This window comes from Triticum dicoccoides, chromosome 3B (assembly GCF_002162155.2).
Source record: "Triticum dicoccoides isolate Atlit2015 ecotype Zavitan chromosome 3B, WEW_v2.0, whole genome shotgun sequence".
NCBI classification, from domain to species: domain Eukaryota; kingdom Viridiplantae; phylum Streptophyta; class Magnoliopsida; order Poales; family Poaceae; genus Triticum; species Triticum dicoccoides.
Window position 1 is genome coordinate 662,604,218 of NC_041385.1, and position 25,451 is coordinate 662,629,668.

Genomic DNA, 25,451 nt, shown 5'->3' on the forward strand with positions numbered 1-25,451 from the left:
CATGGGAAAACTCAGGCACAAGGAGAGGTCGTGGTGGATGCTTGCTGTGCCGTGTGGTGCAGGTCGTGGCCGTGTCTTCAGGCGTCCGAAGAAGTGGCCAGCACGGACGGTTAAGGAGGAACACAAGGCTTGCCGGGGATGAGCCTTCGGTGGGGAACAGTGTTGGCTCGTCGACTGACTCGTCGACTGATGGCGCTGGCTCATCGACTGACGGCACGCTCGGTTGTGTCACGGTGCAGCAATTGCAAGTCAACTATTTGACGAAATGTCTACACCGAAGATGGATGAAAAGAAACAGAAATATCGCCACCTGGACATGACCCAGTCAAAACCATGTTGAGTCAGCATGGATACTGCTTTGGTTGAGTCAGGGGACCAAACTTATCTGATTTCAAGAGTTGGTGGTGAAGGTTGTCCGGTTTTATAGTTAAGGGATCAAATCTAGACTCTGCCAAGAATTAAGGGACGAAAAGTATACTTTTCTTTTTATTATTTCGCAAACATATGTCTACTCGTCGGCTCTAATATTCAAGGGAGGGATGCTCTGCGCGTTGTTGAACACGTTGCCAGGATCGGCCACCGTCTTAGCACGAACCAGCCGGTCGAAGTTCTCTCCGAAGTACGCCTGCCCCCACGACGACGTCGCACGAGCCACCGCCTGCGGGGACGACCCACCGGCAGCGCGCGTCCAGTTGTTCACGCCCAGGTCGAGGTCGAGGTAGTTCACGTACGCAGCGCGGGGATCCTTGGACACGTAGGGGGCCATGTACCTGTAGAACGACCTGAGCCATCCGATGAACTCCTCCGCGCGGGCTAACTGCGACCGGTTCCAGTTCACGCCGTACTGGATGCTGTACAGGTACCCGGCGCGGTGGGGGAACGGCGTCTCGGCTCTCTCTATCCGCGCCATGGCGCCGCCGTAGGGGTCTAGCTGGATGGACCCGGTCGGCCCGGCCGACAGGTGCCGGACGATCTCGGCCATGTCGTTCCTCGAGATCGGTGCTTGCACATAGTCGGACTTGCTCTTGGAGTACTGCTTTGGCTGGCGCCGCCGGTTCGCCAGGTCCTCCACCGTGCTCAGACCAGCGAACTTGGCCGTCGACTCGACCCAGCTCATTTCTGAGAGGTCTGGCTCGGTCAAACCCAGCTCAGGAAAGCTTTGGCTGAGAACCGACAAGGCATGCTCTTTTGACTCTAGCACTTGACCGGTGAAGGAGATGGAGACGTTGCCGTCCGTCGACCCGGTTGGAGCATACACGGAGAGATAAAACTCGTCCGGTAGATTGGGCCCAACATACTGCCACCTGTGAAGTAAGCCGGCAATGAGTTCGACCGGACCGGTCCGGCCGACGGTGAACGCGGTGACGTTGCGAGGAACCGGAACGAGCCGGAGCTTCCAAGCGTACACCACACCCCAGCTCCCGCCTCCGCCGCCTCGGATCGCCCAGAACACGTCGTCGCCCATTGAGTTCCGGTCAAGGACTCTGCCGTCCGGAGTGATGAGCGCCGCGTCCAGCACGTTGTCGGCGGCAAGCCCAAACTTCCGGGACAGAAGCCCGAACCCGCCGCCGGAGACTTGCCCCCCTAGACCAGTGGTCGACCCCGACCCGGCCGTGAACGCCAAGGACCGTCTCAACCGCCCCACGGCGTAGTACAGCTCGCCCACGGTCGCTCCCGACTCGACCCAGGCCGTTGCCGAGCCCGGCTCGACCCGGACGCGGTTCAGGTTCGCGAGGTCGACCACCACGAACGGCACGTGGTTCTCCGTGGTGTAGGACAGCCCCTCGTAGCTGTGCCCGCCGCTACGCACGCGGATCGCAAGCGATCTGGTCTGCGCGCACAGGATGGCTCGCCGCAGGTCATCCCTCGACTCCGGGAGGACAATGGCGGCGGGCCCGGCGACGTTCGGGAGCGTGAACCGGAGGTTGAAGATGGATGAGTTGAGCAGCCCGGCGTAGCCCGGAGATGTGGGCAGGGAGAAGTTGCTGACCCCGTTGGAGACGAGGCAGGAGGAGAAGTTGCTCGCCGTGGCCGCTGCGCCGGAGCCTGGGCTCCGATGAAGTGACAAGAGGAGGCAGACCAGCTGGAGGAGAGTTGCGATGGAACGCATTGTCTTTTGGTGAGATCGAGAGATGCTCGTTGATGTATGTGCTGTGGTTTGTGTCTGGATTGAATATGGTTGTAGTTTAGTACGGCGGTGCTTTCGCCATTGTGGTAGTACCATATGGCATATGCTCTCATTGGATTTGCCTCCCTGGGTATTCAAATGCCTAAACAAGATCTTCAGAAGGAGAGCACTGTTTAGTGGCATGGGAGCAAGTTTGTTGACCCGTGGAGTTTGGGGACCTTGGGATTCATAACCTTCATCAAATAACTTAATCATGCCTTGCGCATCCGATGGATCTGGGAGAAAAGATCAACTAGTTCCAGAGCGTGGGCTGGGCTCCCTATGCAGATTCCTAGCACTGAAAAAAAGCATCGCTATAGCGTCGTCTTGGACATAAACAACAAGTCCAGAGGTCATTATTAGTGAGATCTACTCTTATTCTAGTTTGTTTCAATGTAATTTTATTTATGAAAGTCGTAATGTGAACATAGAGGCACATAAGTTGGCCAAGCATTCTCTGTCGCTAGGTCTGAGACACCATCTGTGACTTGGTCAATCCCATGATCGAATCTGCATCCCACAACTTGTGCTTTTTGATGAATAAAACTTAGATTACCCCTAAGAAAAGTAGAGAATTATCTCGCTAATTAAATTAGTGTAAAATGTCTTGAGCATGCTGATAAAATAATTTAATAAACGGCATTATTTTGTATAGCTCGCTATTTTTTCGCTTGAATTTTCTAGTGAGGTGCGGAACCCTGTCCTTGTCGTGTGAGACTCTGGATAGGAAGATTGCCAATTTTTGGCCCGACCACTGGTTGCATTGTAGGAGTGCAAAATTGACGCTGCAAAGTCCCGACCTCTTTTTCGTTGCTCGTGCACGTGGTGCAAAGTCTTGCTCTGTCGCGCGGAAGTGCTGGACAAGATAATTGCATCCTTAAATGCTACTAGCAAAAGGGCCCGTGCGTTGCACCGGGAGACAAATAATTATGGCTAACAAAATAAATATGACTCAATATACTGATATATGATTATACTCTATTTTACTATAGTGGTTCATCATGTTGCCATTTTTTTTCTCACCCTAGCCGATGATGATCGTGATGTTCACGAGATCACAATGCACTCAACGTGATAAATCCTAAGGCTATGAGTTTGACAGTGCATGCCACACTTGTCATTATGTTGCGCAAAGGAACGTTTAAAAACTTTAAAAGCAAATCTCATTGACCATGAACTACTCCCAACACCAAGATATATAAAGACTTTCGAAAAACTAATCAAATTGACATAAAATACTTTTGAATCAGTGAACAGTTTTTTGAATCGACAAACATTTTTTTTCTCAAAAATATCATGAACATTAGTTCTGTTTACAATTTTTTTGAATGTATGAACCGGTTTCATATTCATTAACATTTTTTGACTCAACAAACATTTTCTGAAGCGATGAACTTTTTTTAAAATTGGGGAACAAAATTAAGAAAACAAATATTTATTATTATTATTTTGAACATTTTCTAAAATTTCATGGACATTTTTTTCAGATTCCCGAATATGTTTTGAATACACGATCATTTTTTCAAAACCATGAACATGATTTTATTTCCCGACCATTTCTTACAAACTGTGGTTTTTTAATAATTTTGCAAACAGTTTTGCAAAACCACCAACATTTTTTGAATCTGCAAACTTATTATGATTTTCTAAACATTTTTGAATTCACATATATTTATGATTTTTTATCAAATTTTTTTTTTTGAAAACTCGCAACTTTTAGAATACTAAACTCCGGAATTAATTTAAAGTAGAAAGAAAAAAGAAAACAGAATGAGAAAAGAAAAGACAAAAAAGTGAAATAAAAAAAATAGAAGAGTGAAGCCCCACACATGGGCCGGCCATGAACGAATACATGAGTAGGACATGCGTGAGAAAAGAAAGATGAAAATTGTGGAAGTTGGGGATTGAACCCTGGTGTCGCCGCTAAAAGAGCAATCACCAACCATTCTGCTGCTTGTCGTTCTAGGACTTATACTCATCGCGTCCCCCTAAAGATAAATAAGGAGGAGTTGATTTTTGGTCCGAAAAATCGAATCGTTTTTCCACTTACGGGTAGCATTGGTGGGTAATTTTAACCAACTTGAAGGGTAATTTTAATGACGGACGATCAGAAGCGATAGCCGCTTTATTAGTAGGTGGTAGTATAGATATAGATTTATTTTAAACACGGTACAGACGCAGACGCTTATATATAACCATGTTCTTATGGGCACCTTCAAGAGACTGAGCTCTCATTACATCTTAAGATTAACGAATTCACCACGGACGCCTCGTAGTCGACACGAACATCTCATCCTACTGAACGTGCATCGCCGGATATCCTAAAATAAATCCAAAATAATGCGAGCCTCAGGACTTGAACCCTGGTGGACTCGGAATATCACTTTACTCCCAATCATTCAACCACAGATTTATTCACGCGTCCTAGTTGCAGGCCATGTCCAGCATGGTCCTCATGGTTGTAAACTGCTCTAATACGATCCAGATACATACAAATAGTTAAAAATAACGGGCCTAAGCCGTGTACAATTTCTGAAATCTCAAAAGAGCCAACAAATAAAATAGCAAGTGGTGGCTCAAAGTTTAGTAGCACCCCAAAATTAAGGAGGTGTGAGACCTCTTTATATAGTGAGTTCTGGCCATCATACTTAGAGCATCTCTAGCAGAGCCCCTAAAATCGTTGCCGGTAAAATCGTTTTGCGGCTCGCCCTATATTGGATTTGCAGTAGCACCCAATGCCCCGCACCATAAATCTTCATTTTAGACAAACATAACTAAAATAAAAATAAACAATAAATATTAACCTTAAATGTTTTTAACATCATACAATACAATAATTATCTCAAATACAACAAATGTTCAAATCCGAATAACAAATAGTTCGCAATTATCACAATAAGAAATCATTCGGAATTAAAACAATTGTTCACCTCATACATGAAAATAAATAGATCAAATTAATAGAGCGGGAGTTTTTTGCCCGTACAATTGTCACTGATGCTCAATGAGATCATTGCGGAGCTCCTGATGTTTGTCACGGTCTTTAATCTGCCGGTAGGTCTCAAGAAATGCACTGATTCCATCCGGATTTCTGGTAGACTTGACACGGCTACGAATATTGTCATAGAAAAACTCCAAGTTGAAATCCCTCTCATCCTGGATGATCATATTGTGTAGAATTACACACGTAGTCTTGATATTTCAGAGGGATTTTCAGTCTCAAAAGCGAGCAGTCCCTCGAACAATGGCAAACCGAGCTTGCAACACACCAAATGCTCTCCCAATATCTTTTCGGCATGCTTCTTGTGCTTGGGAAATAGTTTATCTTTTTGCCTACCGGGTTACTAATTGTCTTGACAAATGTTGCCAACGAAAGATAAACCCTGTTGACAAGATAATACCTCATGGTATAATTGTTGGAAATATGCCCTAGAGACAATAATAAAAGTATTATTATATTTCATTGTTCATGATAATTGTCTTTTATTCATGCTATAACTGTATTATCCGGAAATCGTAATACACGTGTGAATACATAGACCTCAATATGTCCCTAGTGAGCCTCTAGTTGACTAGCTCGTTGTGATCAACAGATAGTCATGATTTCCTGGCTATGGACATTGGATGTCGTTGATAACGGGATCACATCATTAGGAGAATGATGTGATGGACAAGACCCAATCCTAAGCATAGCACAAAGGTCGTTTAGTTCGTTTGCTAGAGCTTTGCCAATGTCAAGTATCTCTTCCTTAGACCATGAGATCGTGTAACTCCCGTATACCGTACGAGTGCCTTGGGTGTATCAAACGTCACAACGTAACTGGGTGACTATAAAGGTGCATTACAGGTATCTCCGAAAGTAGCTGTTGGGTTGACACGGATCGAGACTGGGATTTGTCACTCCGTATGACGGAGAGGTATCTCTGGGCCCACTCGGTAATGCATCATCATAATGAGCTCAAGGTGACCAAAGTGTTGGCCACGAGATCATGCATTACGGTACGAGTAAAGCGACTTGCCGGTAACGAGACTGAACAAGGTATTGGGATACCGACGATCGAGTCTCGGGCAAGTAACGTACCGATTGACAAAGGGAATTGCATACAGGGTTTGATCGAATCCTCGACATCGTGGTTCATCCGATGACAACATCGAGAAGCATGTGGGAGCCAACATGGGTATCCAGATCCCGCTGTTGGTTATTGACCGGAGAACGTCTCGGTCATGTCTACATGTCTCCCGAACCCGTAGGGTCTACACACTTAAGGTTCGATGACGCTAGGGTTATAAAGGAAGTTTGTATGTGGTTACCGAATGTTGTTCGGAGTCCCGAATGAGATCCCGGACGTCACGAGGAGTTCCGGAATGGTCCAGAGGTAAAGATTTATATATGGGAAGTCCTATTTTGGCCACCGGAAAATGTTCGGGATTTTTCGGTATTGTACCGGGAAGGTTCTAGAAGGTTCCGGAGTGGGGCCCACCTGCATGGGGGGACCCACATGAACGTGAGTAGTGGGGGAAAGGCCCCACACCCCTGGTCAAGGCACACCAAGATCCCCCCTTAGAAGGAATAAGATCATATCCCGAAGGGATAAGATCAAGATCCCTAAAAAGGGGGGATAACAATCGGTGGGGAAGGAAATGATGGGATTTCTTTCCTCCCACCTTGGCCAACGCCCCAATGGACTTGGAGGGCAAGAAACCAGCCCCTCCACCCCTATATATAGTGGGGAGGCGCATGGGAGCTTAACACAAGCCAAGGCGCAGCCCCTCCCCTCCCCAACACCTCTCCTCCTCCGTATATGCTTGGCGAAGCCCTGTCGGAGTACTGCTGCACCAACTACACCACGCCGTCGTGCTGCCGTTGGAGCAATCTTCCTCAACCTCTCCTTCCCCCTTGCTGGATCAAGAAGGAGGAGACGTCTCCCGTCCCGTACGTGTGTTGAACGCGGAGGTGCTGTCCGTTCAGCACTTGGACATCGGTGATCCGAATCACGTTCAAGTACGACTCCATCATCACCATCCCCTTGGCTAGCTTCCGCTCGTGATCTACAAGTGGTATGTAGATGCAAACTCTCTCCCTTGACTCGTTGCTTAGATGAACTCATAGATGGATCTTGGTGAAACCGTAGGAAAAATTTTAATTTTCTGCAACGTTCCCCAACAGTGGCATCATGAGCAAGGTTTATGCGTAGTTCTCTTTGCACGAGTAGAACACAATTTTGTTGTGGGCGTGGATTTTGTCATCTTACTTGCCTCTACTAGTCTTTTCTTGCTTCGGCGGTATTGTGGGATGAAGCGGCCCGGACCAACCTTACACGTACGCTTACGTGAGACCGGTTCCACCGACTGACATGCACTAGTTGCATAAGGTGGCTGGCGGGTGTCTGTCTCTCCCACTTTAGTTGGAGCGGATTCGATGAAAAGGGCCCTTATGAAGGGTAAATAGAAGTTGACAAAATCACGTTGTGGTTATTCGTAGGTAAGAAAACGTTCTTGCTAGAACCCAATTGCAGCCACGTAAAAGATGCAACAACAATTAGAGGACGTCTAACTTGTTTTTGCAGCGATTGATCATGTGATGTGATATGGCCAGAAGTTGTGATGAATGATGAATTGTGATGTATGAGATCATGTTCTTTGTAATAGGATTCACGACTTGCATGTCGATAAGTATGACAACCGGCAGGAGCCATAGGAGTTGTCTTTATTTTTTGTATGACCTGCGTGTCATTGAAGAACGCCATGTAACTCACTTTACTTTATTGCTAAACGCGTTAGCCATAGAAGTAGAAGTAGTCGTTGGCGTGACAACTTCATGAAGACACGATGATGGAGATCATGATGATGGAGATCATGGTGTCAAGCCGGTGACAAGATGATCATGGAGCCCTGAAGATGAAGATCAATGGAGCTATATGATATTGGCCATATCATGTCACAACTATATAATTGCATGTGATGTTTATTATGTTTATGCATCTTGTTTACTTAGGACGACGGTAGTAAATAAGATGATCCCTTACAAAAATTTCAAGAAGTGTTCTCCCCTAACTGTGCACCGTTGCTACAGTTCGTCGCTTCTAAGCACCACGTGATGATCGGGTGTGATGGATTCTTACGTTCACATACAACGGGTGTAAGACAGTTTTACACAGCGAAAACACTTAGGGTTAACTTGACGAGCCTAGCATGTGCAGACATGGCCTCGGAACACGGAGACCGAAAGGTCGAACACGAGTCGTATGGAAGATACGATCAACATGAGAATGTCCACCGATGATGACTAGTCCGTCTCACGTGATGATCGGACACGGCCTAGTCGACTCGGATCGTGTAACACTTAGATGACTAAAGGGATGTCTAATCTGAGTGGGAGTTCATAATTTGATTAGAACTTAATTATCATGAACTTAGTCTAAAACCTTTGCAAATATGTCTTGTAGATCAAATGGCCAACGCTCATGTCAACATGAACTTCAACGCGTTCCTAGAGAAAACCAAGCTGAAAGATGATGGCAGCAACTATACGGACTGGGTCCGGAACCTGAGGATCATCCTCATAGCTGCCAGGAAACAATATGTCCTAGAAGGACCGCTAGGTGACGCTCCCGTCCCAGAGAACCAAGACATTATGAATGCTTGGCAAACTCGCGCTGATGATTACTCCCTCGTTCAGTGCGGCATGCTTTACAGCTTAGAACCGGGGCTCCAAAAGCGTTTTGAGCATCACGGAGCATATGAGATGTTCGAAGAGCTGAAACTAGTTTTCCAAGCTCATGCCCGGGTCGAGAGATATGATGTCTCCGACAAGTTCTACAGTTGTAAGATGGAGGAAAACAGTTCTGTCAGTGAGCACATCCTGAAGATGTCTGGGTTGCACAACCGTATGACCCAGCTGAACATTAACCTCCCAGATGAGGCGGTCATTGACAGAATCCTCCAGTCGCTCCTACCAAGCTACAAGAGCTTTGTGATGAACTACAACATGCAGGGGATGGAAAAGACCATTCCTGAAGTGTTCTCGATGCTGAAGTCAGCAGAGGCTGAAATCAAGAAAGAACATCAAGTGTTGATGGTCAATAAGACCACTAAGTTCAAGAAGGGCAAGGGTAAGAAGAACTTCAAAAAGGACGGCAAGGAGGTTGCCACGCCTGGTAAGCCAGTTACCGGGAAGAAGTCAAAGAATGGACCTAAGCCTGAGACTGAGTGCTTTTATTGCAAGGGGAAGGGTCACTGGAAGCGGAACTGCCCCAAATACTTAGCAGATAAGAAGGCCGGCAAAACCAAAGGTATATTTGATATACATGTAATTGATGTGTACCTTACCAGTACTCGTAGTAACACCTGGGTATTTGATACCGGTGCCGTTGCTCATATTTGTAACTCACAGCAGGAGCTGCGGAATAAACGGAGACTGGCGAAGGACGAGGTGACGATGCGCGTCGGGAATGGTTCCAGAGTCGATGTGATCGCCGTCGGCACGCTGCCTCTACATTTACCTACGGGATTAGTTTTGAACCTTAATAATTGTTATTTAGTGCCAAGTTTGAGCGTGAACATTGTATCTGGATCTCGTTTAATACGAGATGGCTACTCATTTAAGTCTGAGAATAATGGTTGTTCGATTTATATGAGAGATATGTTTTATGGTCATGCTCCGATGGTCAATGGTTTATTCTTAATGAATCTCGAGCGTAATATTGCACATGTTCATAGTGTAGATGCCAAAAGATGTAAAGTTGATAACGATAGTCCCACATACTTGTGGCACTGCCGCCTTGGTCACATTGGTGTCAAGAGCATGAAGAAGCTCCATGCCGATGGACTTTTAGAGTCTCTTGATTATGAATCGTTTGACACGTGCGAACCATGCCTCATGGGCAAGATGACCAAGACTCCGTTCTCCGGAACAATGGAGCGAGCAACCAACTTATTGGAAATCATACATACCGATGTGTGCGGTCCAATGAGCGTTGAGGCTCGCGGAGGATATCGTTATGTTCTCACTCTCACTGATGACTTAAGTAGATATGGGTATGTCTACTTAATGAAACACAAGTCTGAGACCTTTGAAAAGTTCAAGGAATTTCAGAATGAGGTGGAGAATCAACGTGACCGAAAGATAAAGTGGCTACGATCAGATCGTGGAGGACAATATTTAAGTCACGAATTTGGCACACACTTAAGGAAATGTGGAATCGTTTCACAACTCACGCCGCCTGGAACACCTCAGCGAAACGGTGTGTCCGAACGTCGTAATCGCACTCTATTAGATATGGTGCGGTCTATGATGTCTCTTACTGATTTACCGCTATCATTTTGGGGATACGCTCTAGAGACAGCTACATTCACTTTAAATAGGGCACCGTCTAAATCCGTTGAGACGACACCGTATGAATTATGGTTTGGGAAGAAACCTAAGCTGTCATTTCTAAAAGTTTGGGGATGCGATGCTTATGTCAAGAAACTTCAACCTGAAAAGCTCGAACCCAAGTCGGAAAAATGCGTCTTCATAGGATACCCTAAGGAAACTGTCGGGTATACCTTCTACTTAAGATCCGAGGGCAAAATCTTTGTTGCCAAGAACGGATGCTTTCTGGAAAAAGAGTTTCTCTCGAAAGAAGTAAGTGGGAGGAAAGTAGAACTCGATGAAGTACTACCTCTCGAACGGGAAAGTGGTGCAGCTCAGGAAAATGTTCCTGTGATGCCCACACCAACTGAAGAGGAAACCAATGATGATGATCAAGGTACTTCGGATCAAGTTGCTACTGAACTTCGTAGGTCCACAAGGACACGTTCCGCACCAGAGTGGTACGGCAACCCCGTCCTGGAAATCATGTTGTTAGATAACGGTGAACCTTCGAACTATGAAGAAGCGATGGCGGGCCCAGATTCCAACAAATGGCTTGAAGCCATGAAATCCGAGATAGAATCCATGTATGAAAACAAAGTATGGACTTTGACAGACTTGCCCGATGATCGGCGAGCGATAGAAAACAAATGGATCTTTAAGAAGAAGACAAACGCGGATGGTAATGTCACCATCTATAAAGCTCGACTTGTCGCTAAGGGTTATCGACAGGTTCAAGGGATTCACTACGACGAGACATTCTCTCCCGTAGCGAAGCTAAAGTCCGTCCGAATCATGTTAGCAATTGCCGCATACTATGATTATGAGATATGGCAGATGGACGTCAAAACAGCATTCCTTAACGGGCATCTTAAGGAAGAACTGTATATGATGCAGCCGGAAGGTTTTGTCGATCCTAAGAACGCTAACAAAGTATGCAAGCTCCAGCGATCCATTTATGGGCTGGTGCAAGCATCTCGGAGTTGGAATATTCGCTTTGATGAGATGATCAAAGCGTTTGGGTTTATGCAGACTTATGGAGAAGCCTGCGTTTACAAGAAAGTGAGTGGGAGCTCTGTAGCATTTCTCATATTATATGTAGATGACATACTCTTGATGGGAAATAATATAGAATTTCTGGACAGCATTAAGGCCTACTTGAATAAGTGTTTTTCAATGAAGGACCTTGGAGAACCTGCTTACATATTGGGCATCAAGATCTATAGAGATAGATCGAGACGCCTCATAGGTCTTTCACAAAGCACATACCTTGATAAGATTTTGAAGAGGTTCAAAATGGATCAGTCCAAGAAGGGGTTCTTGCCTATGTTACAAGGTGTGAGATTGAGCTCGGCTCAGTCACCGACCACGGCAAAAGATAAAGAAGAGATGAGTGTCATCCCCTATGCTTCAGCCATAGGATCTATTATGTATGCCATGCTGTGTACCAGACCTGATGTAAACCTTGCCGTGAGTTTGGTAGCTAGATACCAAAGTAATCCCGGCAAGGAACACTGGACAGCAGTCAAGAATATCCTGAAGTACCTGAAAAGGACAAAGGACATGTTTCTCGTTTATGGAGGAGACGAAGAGCTTGTCGTAAAGGGTTACGTCGACGCTAGCTTCGACTCAGATCCGGATGACTCTAAGTCACAAACCGGATACGTGTATATGTTGAATGGTGGAGCAGTAAGCTGCTGCAGCTGCAAGCAGAGTGTCGTGGCGGGATCTACGTGTGAAGCGGAGTACATGGCAGCCTCGGAGGCAGCGCATGAAGCGATTTGGGTGAAGGAGTTCATCACCGACCTAGGAGTCATACCCAATGCGTCGGGGCCAATCAAACTCTTCTGTGACAACACTGGAGCTATTGCCCTTGCCAAGGAGCCCAGGTTTCACAAGAAGACCAGGCACATCAAGCGTCGTTTCAACTCCATCCGTCAAAATGTTCAAGATGGAGACATAGAAATTTGCAAAGTACATACGGATCTGAATGTCGCAGATCCGTTGACTAAACCTCTCTCGCGAGCTAAACATGATCAACACCAGAACTCTATGGGTGTTCGATTCATCACAATGTAACTAGATTGGTGACTCTAGTGCAAGTGGGAGACTATTGGAAATATGCCCTAGAGGCAATAATAAAAGTATTATTATATTTCATTGTTCATGATAATTGTCTTTTATTCATGCTATAACTGTATTATCCGGAAATCGTAATACACGTGTGAATACATAGACCTCAATATGTCCCTAGTGAGCCTCTAGTTGACTAGCTCGTTGTGATCAACAGATAGTCATGATTTCCTGGCTATGGACATTGGATGTCGTTGATAACGGGATCACATCATTAGGAGAATGATGTGATGGACAAGACCCAATCCTAAGCATAGCACAAAGGTCGTTTAGTTCGTTTGCTAGAGCTTTGCCAATGTCAAGTATCTCTTCCTTAGACCATGAGATCGTGTAACTCTCGGATACCGTAGGAGTGCCTTGGGTGTATCAAACGTCACAACGTAACTGGGTGACTATAAAGGTGCATTACAGGTATCTCCGAAAGTAGCTGTTGGGTTGACACGGATGGAGACTGGGATTTGTCACTCCGTATGACGGAGAGGTATCTCTGGGCCCACTCGGTAATGCATCATCATAATGAGCTCAAGGTGACCAAAGTGTTGGCCACGAGATCATGCATTACGGTACGAGTAAAGCGACTTGCCGGTAACGAGACTGAACAAGGTATTGGGATACCGACGATCGAGTCTCGGGCAAGTAACGTACCGATTGACAAAGGGAATTGTATACAGGGTTTGATCGAATCCTCGACATCGTGGTTCATCCGATGACAACATCGAGAAGCATGTGGGAGCCAACATGGGTATCCAGATCCCGCTGTTGGTTATTGACCGGAGAACGTCTCGGTCATGTCTACATGTCTCCCGAACCCGTAGGGTCTACACACTTAAGGTTCGATGATGCTAGGGTTATAAAGGAAGTTTGTATGTGGTTACCGAATGTTGTTCGGAGTCCCGGATGAGATCCCGGACGTCACGAGGAGTTCCGGAATGGTCCGAAGGTAAAGATTTATATATGGGAAGTCCTATTTTGGCCACCGGAAAATGTTCGGGATTTTTCGGTATTGTACCGGGAAGGTTCTAGAAGGTTCCGGAGTGGGGCCCACCTGCATGGGGGGACCCACATGAACGTGAGTAGTGGGGAAAGGCCCCACACCCCTGGTCAAGGCGCACCAAGATCCCCCCTTAGAAGGAATAAGATCATATCCCGAAGGGATAAGATCAAGATCCCTAAAAAGGGGGGATAACAATCGGTGGGGAAGGAAATGATGGGATTTCTTTCCTCCCACCTTGGCCAACGCCCCAATGGACTTGGAGGGCAAGAAACCAGCCCCTCCACCCCTATATATAGTGGGGAGGCGCATGGGAGCTTAACACAAGCCAAGGCGCAGCCCCTCCCCTCCCCAACACCTCTCCTCCTCCGTATATGCTTGGCGAAGCCCTGTCGGAGTACTGCTGCACCAACTACACCACGCCGTCGTGCTGCCGTTGGAGCAATCTTCCTCAACCTCTCCTTCCCCCTTGCTGGATCAAGAAGGAGGAGACGTCTCCCGTCCCGTACGTGTGTTGAACGCGGAGGTGCTGTCCGTTCAGCACTTGGACATCGGTGATCCGAATCACGTTCAAGTACGACTCCATCATCACCATCCCCTTGGCTAGCTTCCGCTCGTGATCTACAAGTGGTATGTAGATGCAAACTCTCTCCCTTGACTCGTTGCTTAGATGAACTCATAGATGGATCTTAGTGAAACCGTAGGAAAAATTTTAATTTTCTGCAACGTTCCCCAACAATAATCATGTCCATTTACAGTGTAGTTGCAAGCCGGAGCATTCCCACTAGCTAGGTGCGCAAAAAAGATGTGATCCATGCAATACCATGATATCATTGAGAGACCCCGACAATCCAAAGAAGCAATGCCAAATCCACAAGTCATGCGAAGCTACAGCTTCGAGCGCAATAGTTGGTTTACGTTGATGGCCGGTGTATCGTCTGGCCCAAGCCTTTGGACAATTCTTCTAGTTCCAATGCATGCAATCCACACTCCCAAGCATGCCCGTCCATCATCTTGCTTTGTTCATCGCCATTAAAAATTCAGTGCCCTCCTCATTGAGAGCTTGGAGGTACTTGGGACCGAATACCCAGATCATTATCTTTGCAATCACCTGGACACATTTGAGCGTGGTATCTTCTCCAATGCGAAGATACTCATCGGTGTTATCGGCCAGAATGCCATATGCTATCACTCACATTGCCCCCAATTTTTTTGAACCGGCGGCATTTCTCTGGCGCGTGAAGAACCGACAATTTTGTTTGCAAGCTTCCACAATACAAACAAACAGAGGCCTACACATCGATAATGTCTACGATAGAGATGAGCCGGATAGGTTGGTAGCTCGGAAAAGTAGTCTTTCATGAGCAACTTGTGACCGAGAATTCGGATGCGTGGAATGTAAAGCCGGCTGACTGTCGATCCGCGGTGCCTCTTCTTCTTGCCGGCTTCAAATTTGTCGACGAGGTGCAACAAAAGAAGGTGCTCGAGATCATCATAAAAAAGCATCTCATCTATGTCAGAATCATGCGACTCAGATGATGAGGACGAACTCCAAATATCATCCATCTACTAAAATAAAATCAAAAGTACATCAAAATTAAAATTTTCCCATTGGCCGATTTGGAGCTCAAAACTGGGATCAAAACAGGCACAAAGCAGCAAATCTTACCTTTCACCCGCCCAAAACGCAGCCACCGAAGCCCCCTTCTCCCCGACCGTCGGCCGAAAGCGTAGCCGCCGAAGCCTTTCCTTCTCCACCGTAGCCGACCGCCTCCTCTACTTCCCCTCGCCAAGGTTGGGCCCGCGTGGATAGCGGCTTCCCAGTCTTGCTTGGAGCAGCCGGATCTGCCCATAGTGTGGCACCAATTGAAGCTTCCGCCTGGATCCATGGCGATAGCGGCTGCAGCCCGCCGGGAGCCGGCAAAAATGGCTGCCTCCAAGCTCGAATTTTAGTGGAGAAGATGTGGGTGGGGATGGCGAAGCTCTCCAAAGCACAGGGTGGTTGGAGGTGGCTGGAGAAAAAAAAGATTCGCCGGAGATTTGGGGAGGGGTGGCGCCGAGTGGGCGCGGTAATTTCCCTCCCAACAAGAATCGCGTTGGATACGGGACACCACAAGATTTGGCGGCCAACGGGCGATTATTACAGCTCGCCCTAAAAAATTACATGTCGGCTGAATATACAGTACCTGTTTTGATGGTTTTTGGCCCCGTATAGTATATCAACGATTATTTTGCGGGTCGGGCGATTATAGGGGCTCTGTTAGAGATGCTTTTAGTGCTGTGTTGAGAAGAGAAATAGAATATAACACACGCTCGCTCTCCCGCCTCGCCTGGTCTAAGCAGAGTGCACACACGTCCACCGAAATTCGGTCTATTGACTTGTAGGGGCACAACTTCCTTTTGTCGTTTTATTTTTTGATGTCTTGGAAGACAAGTTAGTTAGTTCTGGCCCGACAAGTATAGGACTTAGAAACTAAGTCGGTTGATAGCGACCGCGACACGATACCTCCTCTGGTCTTACTATATATATTGCGATTAGTCGCGCGAAAGACATATCAAAAACATTTAGGGTTTTGCCTCATCTTGCAACTTGCACTGCCACTGTATTCTACTCCATATCGAACACCAGCGTGCACCGGCGAACGGGAGAGCAGGTCTCCGAAATCTCTTGCCCTTGTGATCCTGCTTCGGGAGAGGGTGAATAAGGTTTTTGAGAAGCACTTTGCGCGACTGCTCAAGTTCGTTAACACGGGTTGTCTTCCATCAAGATCAGGCGCTGTTGCGCGCCGTCATCACAAACGTCTACGCCGCCTAGTCGTCATCATCAAGAACATCGCTGCCCCTACAACAACTTGGACTACTTCATCTAAGAACGATCGGTATGTGCACCATGATATGATCTTATCTCTAATTATGATAGTTGTTGCATGTGCGATGCTGCTGTGTCAATCATCTAGTATGCTAGCACTTTGTATGCTAATTACTATTTTAGTCATGAATTATTTATTGAAATTAATAATTAATTTCCTAATATTACAACAATCCAAAGACCTTATCGTATGCGATTCCTGAGTTAACTATGGATGGTTTTGCGGATGCACTGAGGCTGAATAAATTTATCGGTGTGCACTTTAAGAGGTGGAGGTGAAGTCCATGCTTTGGCTGGTTTGAAAGTTTTTCATGTTAGTGCTGGCATGACAAAGGGAACTACTAATGAAAGATCATATAAAGTTTCAGGAAGCCAATATTATGTTTGCGGGATGCATTCTGAGTGTTTCTTGCTGGCCGTCTATGTGTTGTGCATATGCACATGCAAGACAGGAAGATACTGCGGGATGTGCTGAATGCTATGCTCGGTGCAACAGATGCATCCAGTGAACAAGGTGGTGAATAACCGTTCTATGGTTGAACAAGCTCATGAGATAGAGTGCATTGTGAAGGAACTAGAAATCATTAAGTGTGAATTACCGGACAAATTCATGGCTAAGTGCATGATTGCAAAGTTGCCTCCTTCATGGAGGAATTTTGCCACTACTCTGAAACATAAGAGACTTGAGATATCCGTTGAAAATATGATTGCATCTCTTGATGTTGAAGAGAAAGCTCGAGCTAAAGACACTACTGAGAAAGCATGTGAGGTTCGGCCTACCCCAAGATGGTGCAGAGGTACCAAAAAATCAAGAACAAAGGGAATAACAAGCCTGTAAAGACTACTACCTTCAAGAAGAAGAAGTTGAACAAGGCTGAGCTAGAGTACTACACCTGTGGAAAGCCCGGACACTTTTCTAAGGAATGGCCAGAACGTGTAGACCGCAGAGGGAAAATGATCTCCAAGATTGTACTTGGTAACCTCTAGCAATACTAATGGGTATGGTAATTCACTTATTGTTCTTTCAGTATTTCAATCATCTTCTTTGTGTATTGATTCGGGTGCTAACGTCCACGTGTGTGCTAGCGTCTCCTTGTTCACTTCTTACCAGGTTGCACGGGATTCTTCCATCCTAGTGGGGAATGTGTCACATGCTTCTATTCGTGGCATTGGCATGGTGGATCTGAAGCTCACTTCGGGGAAGATCATGCAGCTAAGGAACGTGAAGGATGTCCCTAGTATGAACATGAATCTAGTTAGCAACTCCGTTCTATGTCGAGATGGGTTTAAGGTAGTTTTAGAGTCAAATAAAGTAATCGTGTCGAGATATGGACAAGTTATAGGCAAAGGCTATGAGTGCGGAGCCTTGTTCCCCTTTTTCCTTCCAAATATTTGAAGTAAGCCAGTAAACAAAATTTGTGCTAGAGTTAATGATGATGCAAGTGTTTGGCACTCACGTTTATGTCACATTAATTCTGTTTTAGTGTCTCACCTATCTAGTATGAGTTTAGTTTTGAATTTCACTATTGCCAAGGTTCTAAGTGCCATAGTTGAGTGCAACTGAAGCAACCTCAAAAGCCTCACACGGCTGACGAGGAGAGAAACTTGGCACCTCTAGAACTCATACATTCTGACCAATGTGAGATGAATTGTCTGTTGATAAACGGTGGAAAGAGATATTTCATGATGATGATTGATGAATGGTCTGTTGACACATGGCTGAAAGAGGTTTTGTTATGTTTATTTTTTACAAACTAAAGATGAAGCTTTAGACTACTATAAAATTTATAAAGCTGAAGTTCAAAATCAATTAGAGAGAAAGATCAAGCTTCTTAAGTCAAATTGTGAGTGGACAGTATTTTTCCAAAGTTTTTTATGAAACTTGTGAGGAACATAGTATTATTGATGAGAGGATGCCTCCCTATTCGCCCCAATCAAATGGGGTTGCCGAGAGAAAAAACCGCACGCTAACATGCTTGGTGAATGCCATGTTAGATAGTGCTGGTTTATCTAAGGCATGGTGAGGGATGCTTTATTGACTTTGTGTCATGTCTTGAATAGAGTTCCCAACAAGAATAAAGAGAAAACCCCTTTTGAAGAGTGCGTTGGGAGAAAACCATCACTTTCTTATTTGCGCACTTGGGGATGTTTGCTGAAGGTCAATATTCCTATCCCCAAGAAATGCAAACTCGGACCAAAGACAGTGGATCTTGTCTTTGCAGGTTATGCTCAGCGGAGCATAGCATATATATATTTAGTGGTTAAATCCAAAGTACTTGATACATGCTACTTGTGAGCTGCGTTGGGTTTTCTCCGAAGAGGCGAGTATGATGCAGTACAATAGAGGTAATATTTTCCTCAGTTATGAAATCAAGGTTATCAATCTAGTAGGAGAATCATGCAACACCTCGTTAACAGCACCTGCACACCAGATAACAAATCCTTGCACCAAACGCGAACAAAGGGTTGTCAATCCCTCGGCGGTTATTTGCAAGATTAAATTATGTAGTGATTGATAGATAGATTGAATAAAAATACAAAATAAAATAAATAAATTAGATTGCAGCAAGGTATTTTTAGAATTTGTTATATATGATAAAGTAGGCTCGGGGGCCATAATTTTCAGTAGAGGCTTCTCTCTTGAAAATAACATACAATGGGTAAACACATTACTGTTGGGCAATTGATAAAAAAAGAATACCCATGATGATATCCAAGGCATTGATCATGTATACATGCATCACGTCCGAGACAAGTAGACCGACATGATTCTGCATCTACCACTATTACTCCACATATCGACCGCTATCCAGCATGCATCTAGAGTATTAAGTTCATAAAGAACTGAGTAACGCCTTAAGCAAGATGCCATGATGTAGCCAAAGTAAACTCATGCATGAATAAACCCTGTCGTGGAATTGTCACATCAGATGTCCCAGTGAAAGGACTTAATCGTGGAGCCATCGCAACTAGGAAGCTTAAAGGGGTTAAGACGGGCAAAGGACATGGGAGTTTATACTGGTTCGGCCCCTTGCGGTGAAGGTAAAAGCCTAATCCAATTTGAGGTGGAATTGCTATATCTCGATTACCAGGGAGCGAAAGCCGCTTGACCTAGTTCTCGATTTGGTGTTACTTGTCCTGAACCACCGCCGGGCCGTCCCTTTATATACAGAGGTCTACGCCCAGTGGCTCACAGAGTCCCGACCGGCTCATAAACAGTGTCCGGCTGGGTCTCTCTCTATTCCTGCCTTACAATACAAGTTACATAAATATGGCGATTTATATCTATGGGCCTTAAGTCGCCTTTGGGCTTTGGGCCCTTAACTGAACCGCCATCTTCAAGCATCGTCTTGGGCTTCAAGAATCCTCACAGGTATAACCCGACCCCTCCTGGTTCATGTCAATCTTCAACACTTAGAAAAAATCTTCTGCTCTTCGTTTGTACAGAAAGTCTTATAACTTGCCATGATGTCATCCTCTGGGTCTGTAGTAACCCACCATGACGTCATCTATCTTTAATTCATATTTTATCCAATATATGCCAACGGATCCTTATCTTAATGACCATCCCGAGAATCAAGGCGTCCTAGTAGCTGGATAACCATATTTTCGGCCTCCTCGTTTGTCGCGCGCACTCACCAGTCTTTCCTTATAAATAGGCATGACCAGGTCTTTCCTCATTCTCCCCTATCCAGCGTCTTCTTCCTCCCACAACCCTTCTGCTGCTCGAGCTCCGCCGCCGCCGCAGAGCGCCTCATCGTCCTCAACCTCAGCCACTGCATCAGCCTGAGTCGATCCAGAGAACGACGACGACCTTCCGCAGTAGATCTGCAGTTGTAAGTTTTTGCCTTCCTGAACCTCAGATTCGCATTAGGGTTTGCAAGTTTCTCTGTGTTCTTCGTAGTTCATCATGGTTTCTTCATAGTTCCTCCACCGCAGCCTCTTTCGATCCAAAAGTAATATGGAACTCATGCGGTAGTTGTTTTGCTTCCACTTTTGATACTAGCATATCCCCTTTTTCTGTAAAGAGACTTCATTAGAACTCGCGAACTCGTCTGTGCTGGTTTTTTAGGTCTATATTATTTCCTTCTACTGAGCATCCGCTGATCCAAAATAATAGTTCCAGTCTGTGAAACTTGTTTGTATGACACTTAGCCAAATATCTGTGTTTTGATAGATCCACCTAGCTATGGCGGTTCAAACCACCGGCTTAAATTGCAGTGCTCAACAGACAACATCAATTACTCATGGCGGCTTAAGACCTAACTGCTCATGGCAATTTATTAGTCATATACCATTAGGCCCCTTTATAAGCCGCCAGTCTGACCATGTACTTGTAATATTTCCTCCTCCAGCTTAATTTTGAACCAACCATTTTTACTCTTGTTTAGGCTTCCTCCTTCACAATGCCGCCTAAGACAACCACTTCATGCAACTGGGTCAAGTCCATTGTCACTGAGAGTACTTTTGACAATTTTGTGAAAGTGGGCTATCTGCCCAAAAGAGATATCATGTCGTACCGTGCTCCTGATCCAACGGAGGAAAAGCCTCAGCCCAAAGAAGGTGAGGTTATCGTCTTCACGGATCACATGAAACGGGGCTTCTCGCCACCCGACTTAAAGTTCTTTAGAGATGTTCTGCACTTCTTCGACCTCTGTCCTCAAGACATAGGACCCAACTCCGTGTCCAATATATGCAACTTCCAAGTATTTTCTGATGTGTACCTTGGGGAAGAGCCCAACCTACTCCTTTTCCGAGAACTGTTTTATTTAAACTGTCAGAATGAGTACTCCAACAGACCGAGTTTGGAACTGGGCGGGGTCTCAATCCAACAATGGAGCGACGTAATCTTTCCTTATGCACAACCGCCGAGTCACCCCAAAGACTGGAACCAGACTTGGTTCTACTGTCAAGACACCTCCCCGGCCGACGAGAACCCACTGCCTGACTTCCGTGCTCTACGTCTTGACTCCAATCATTAGCTTCCTAACAAAATAACAGTCGCTGAACGCAAGACGCTCGCCCCCACTCTTGCAAAAATTAGAGCTCTACTGGGGAACGGTTTAAACAGCATTGATCTGGTTCGGTGCTGGGTCGCATGGCGGATCATCCTGTTGAGCCGCCTCTCCGGGTTAATGTGCGATTATAGTGGTGATGCAAAGGATCCTCTGCGCCATAGCCCTGACGACTTACCTGACGATGTTATCGATGATATGACAAAGTCACTTCTGAAGGAGAGCCTGGCCGACTGTGGCAAAGTGGGCCCGAGCCCTTTCTGCAAGGCTAACCTTGCTCCAGCGGTACACCGCCAGAACCAATTATTTTACTTTTACCTTTTATGTTTCATCATAACTCAAACTTTTACTGACTTACACAGGCTGATGACAAATTCTGGAAGAAGAAATATGATCATGAGGCTGCAAAGAGAGCCAAGAAGGCCAGGAAAGCTGCCAGGAAAGCCGCCGCTCAGAAAAGAGGGAAAACCCCCAATGCTTCCGATTTACTTCAGCTAGACGACTCTTCTGAGTCGGAGGTAACCCGTGATTCTCTTGGCTCATTGTTTAACCACCTTATTGACAATGATTACCATCAGGGTGACACGGGAACGAGTCCGGGAGTGACTGAAGAGGTAACTATTATTTCCTCCTCCGACTCAGAGCCCTTGTCAAGACAAAAAGTCCGAAGAGTAACCTGGAAAGTAAGATTTTCACATCCCTTAGCTTACCAGGATCCTCACTTTATTTTGAAGCGACAGATTCATGAAAACCGAAGGCAGACCCGGACCAGCAAAGAAGGGGAGCTCTCCTCTGGTTTACCAAATACGCCAAGGAAACGTCGGAATGAGGTCATCTCCGTCTTAGATCCCTTTTATCCTTTGGCGGGTCTCACTCGTCAACCACTCAACTCTTTTGACTCGAATTATCAGGAAACTTCACCTTCGTCTGGCGACTCAATCTAGTCCAACCTGCCGGCTTTTAAGACCGCTCCAGGGTAATGATGATTTACTTATCCTGTATTCAGTTCAATTCTTTATACTTGTACTAACCTTTTTGATTTTATGCAGTGGAAAAGCAAAACCCAGCAAGAGGGTAAAGAAGAATAAGCCGGCCGATAAGCCGACTGACCATGAGCCGAAACTCCAGACGGCCGCGCCTGATGACTCTATTCATGAGCCGCCGCTTGAACCGGCTCATGACACATCTGCGTCGACTGCTGACCCGCCTGTGGAGCAAACCGCCGACGTCCTTGAAAATACTGAAGTCCCTAGCCCGGCCAAGGCAGACGACCCTCAAGATGCTGACGTGGAAATTACCAAAACCGACTATACCGAGCCGGGAAGACCCACTGTGCTCGCCAAGCGCTCTGCCAAGGAGGAGCACCTAGGCCGCCGCAAGGTCAGATTTGACATTGCTAATTATACTCATATGAGCATTGGGGAAGTTTTTTCTGGCTATCTTAGCCAAGTGAACAGCAGTCGTGACCTCAAAGTTGATATGGTGAAGCAAATGCACCAGAAATTTGAGGTATTAACTCTTCCCTTCACTGAATCATCCTTACTATGCTAGCCCCCAAGTCTATTGCTTATAATGAATATGATGTAGACTTAGAACAACCATATAAACATTAGTAATATTCCTTGGTCAAACCTGTAAAAATCCGGCTTAATCCGTAGTCCCCAAGGGCCGGTTTAATCAAAATGAATGAGTCAGTCCTTCACATGTTATAATACTTGTTGTGGAATGTAGCAGAAATTCAAAATTTTCGTACATGTCACCAAGATCTATCTATGGAGAAACCAGCAACGAGGGGAAGGACAGTGCATCTACATACCCTTGTAGATTGCTAAGCGGAAGCGTTCAAGAGAACGGGGTTGAAGGAGTTGTACTCGTTGTGATCCAAATCACCGGAGATCCTAGTGCCGAACGGACGACACCTCCGCGTTCAACACACGTACAACCCGGTGACGTCTCCCATGCCTTGATCCAGCAAGGAGAGAGGGAGTGGTTGAGGAAGACTCCGTCCAGCAGCAGCACAATGGCGTGGTGGTGGTGGAGGAGCGTGGCAATCCTGCAGGGCTTCGCCAAGCACCGCGAGATATGAGGAGAAAGAGAGTAGGGCTGCGCCAACAGGAGAAGAACCTCGTGTATTGGGATGCTCCTTTGCCTCCACTATATATAGGGGAAGAGGGGGCTGCCCCCCACCTAGGTTTCCACCCCTAGGGGCGGCAGCCAGCCCTAGATCCCATCTAGGGGGGCGACCAAGGGGGGGGAGAGGGGGAAACTTGCCCCCCAAGTCAGGTGGAGGCGCCCCCTCCCCAAACCCTAGGTGCCTTGGGCCCTTGTGAGGGGGCGCACCAGCCCACATGGGGCTGGTCCCCTCCCACACTTGGCCCATGCAGCCCTCCGGGGATGGTGGCCCCACTTGGTGGACCCACGGGACCCTCCCGGTGGTCTCGGTACGTTACCGATAAAACCCGAAACTTTTCCGGTGACCAAAACAGGACTTCCCATATATAAATCTTTACCTCCAGACCATTCCGGAACTCCTCGTGACGTCCGGGATCTCATCCGGGACTCCGAACAACATTCGGTAACCACATACAAACTTCCTTTATAACCCTAGCGTCATCGAACCTTAAGTGTGTAGACCCTACGGGTTCGGGAACCATGCAGACATGACCGAGACGTTCTCCGGTCAATAACCAACAACGGGATCTGGATACCCATGTTGGCTCCCACATGTTCCATGATGATCTCATCGGATGAACCACGATGTTGAGGATTCGATCAATCCTGTATACAATTCTCTTTGTCTAGCGGTATTGTACTTGCCCGAGATTCGATCGTCGGTATGCCGATACCTTGTTCAATCTCGTTACCGGCAAGTCTCTTTACTCGTTCCGTAACACATCATCCCGTGACCAACCCCTTGGTCACATTGTGCACATTATGATGATGTCCTATTGAGTGGGCCCAGTCTCAATTCGTGCCAACCCAACGGACACTTTCGGAGACACCCGTAGTGCACCTTTATAGCCACCCAGTTACGTTGTGACGTTTGGTGCACCCAAAGCATTCCTACAGTATCCGGGAGTTGCACAATCTCATGGTCTAAGGAAATGATACTTGACATTAGAAAAGCTTTAGCATACGAACTACGATCTTTGTGCTAGGCTTAGGATTGGGTCTTGTCCATCACATCATTCTCCTAATGATGTGATCCCATTATCAACGACATCCAATGTCCATGGTGAGGAAACCGTAACCATCTATTGATCAACGAGCTAGTCAACTAGAGGCTTACTAGGGACATGGTGTTGTCTATGTACCCACACATGTATATGAGTTTCCTTTCAATACAATTATAGCATGGATAATAAACGATTATCATGAACAAGGAAATATAATAATAACTAATTTATTATTGCCTCTAGGGCATATTTCCAATAGTCTCCCACTTGCACTAGAGTCAATAATCTAGTTCACATCGCCATGTGATTAACACTGATAGGTCACATCGCCATGTGACCAACATCCAAAGAGTTTACTAGTGTCACTAAACTAGTTCACATCACCATGTGATTAAGACTCAATGAGTTCTGGGGTTTGATCATGTTTTGCTTGTGAGAGAGGTTTTAGTCAACGGGTCTGCAACATTCAGATCCGTATGTACTTCGCAAATCTCTAGGTCATATTGTAAATGCTGCTTCCATGCTCTACTTGGAGCTATTCCAAATGGTTGCTCCACTATACGTATCCGGTTTGCTACTCAGAGTCACTCGGATATGTGTTAAAGCTTGCATCAATGTAACCCTTTACGCCGAACTCTTTACCACCTCCATAATCGAGAAACATGTCCTTATTTACTCCAAGGACAATTTTTGACCGCTGTCCAATGATCCGTTCCTGGATCATTCTTGTACCCCTTGACTGACTCA

The 25,451-nt window shown here is 46.1% G+C and overlaps 1 protein-coding gene across 1 annotated transcript; it reads right to left on the bottom strand.

Annotated features, from left to right (window-relative positions):
• Window positions 1-508: 508 nt before the first annotated feature.
• Window positions 509-2,137, bottom strand: LOC119281773 (reticuline oxidase-like). The gene has a single exon (XM_037562211.1). The coding sequence runs from the start codon at window positions 2,108-2,110 to the stop codon at window positions 509-511; it is 1,602 nt and encodes a 533-aa protein (XP_037418108.1). The 5' UTR covers window positions 2,111-2,137.
• Between the last annotated feature and the right edge of the window lie 23,314 nt (window positions 2,138-25,451).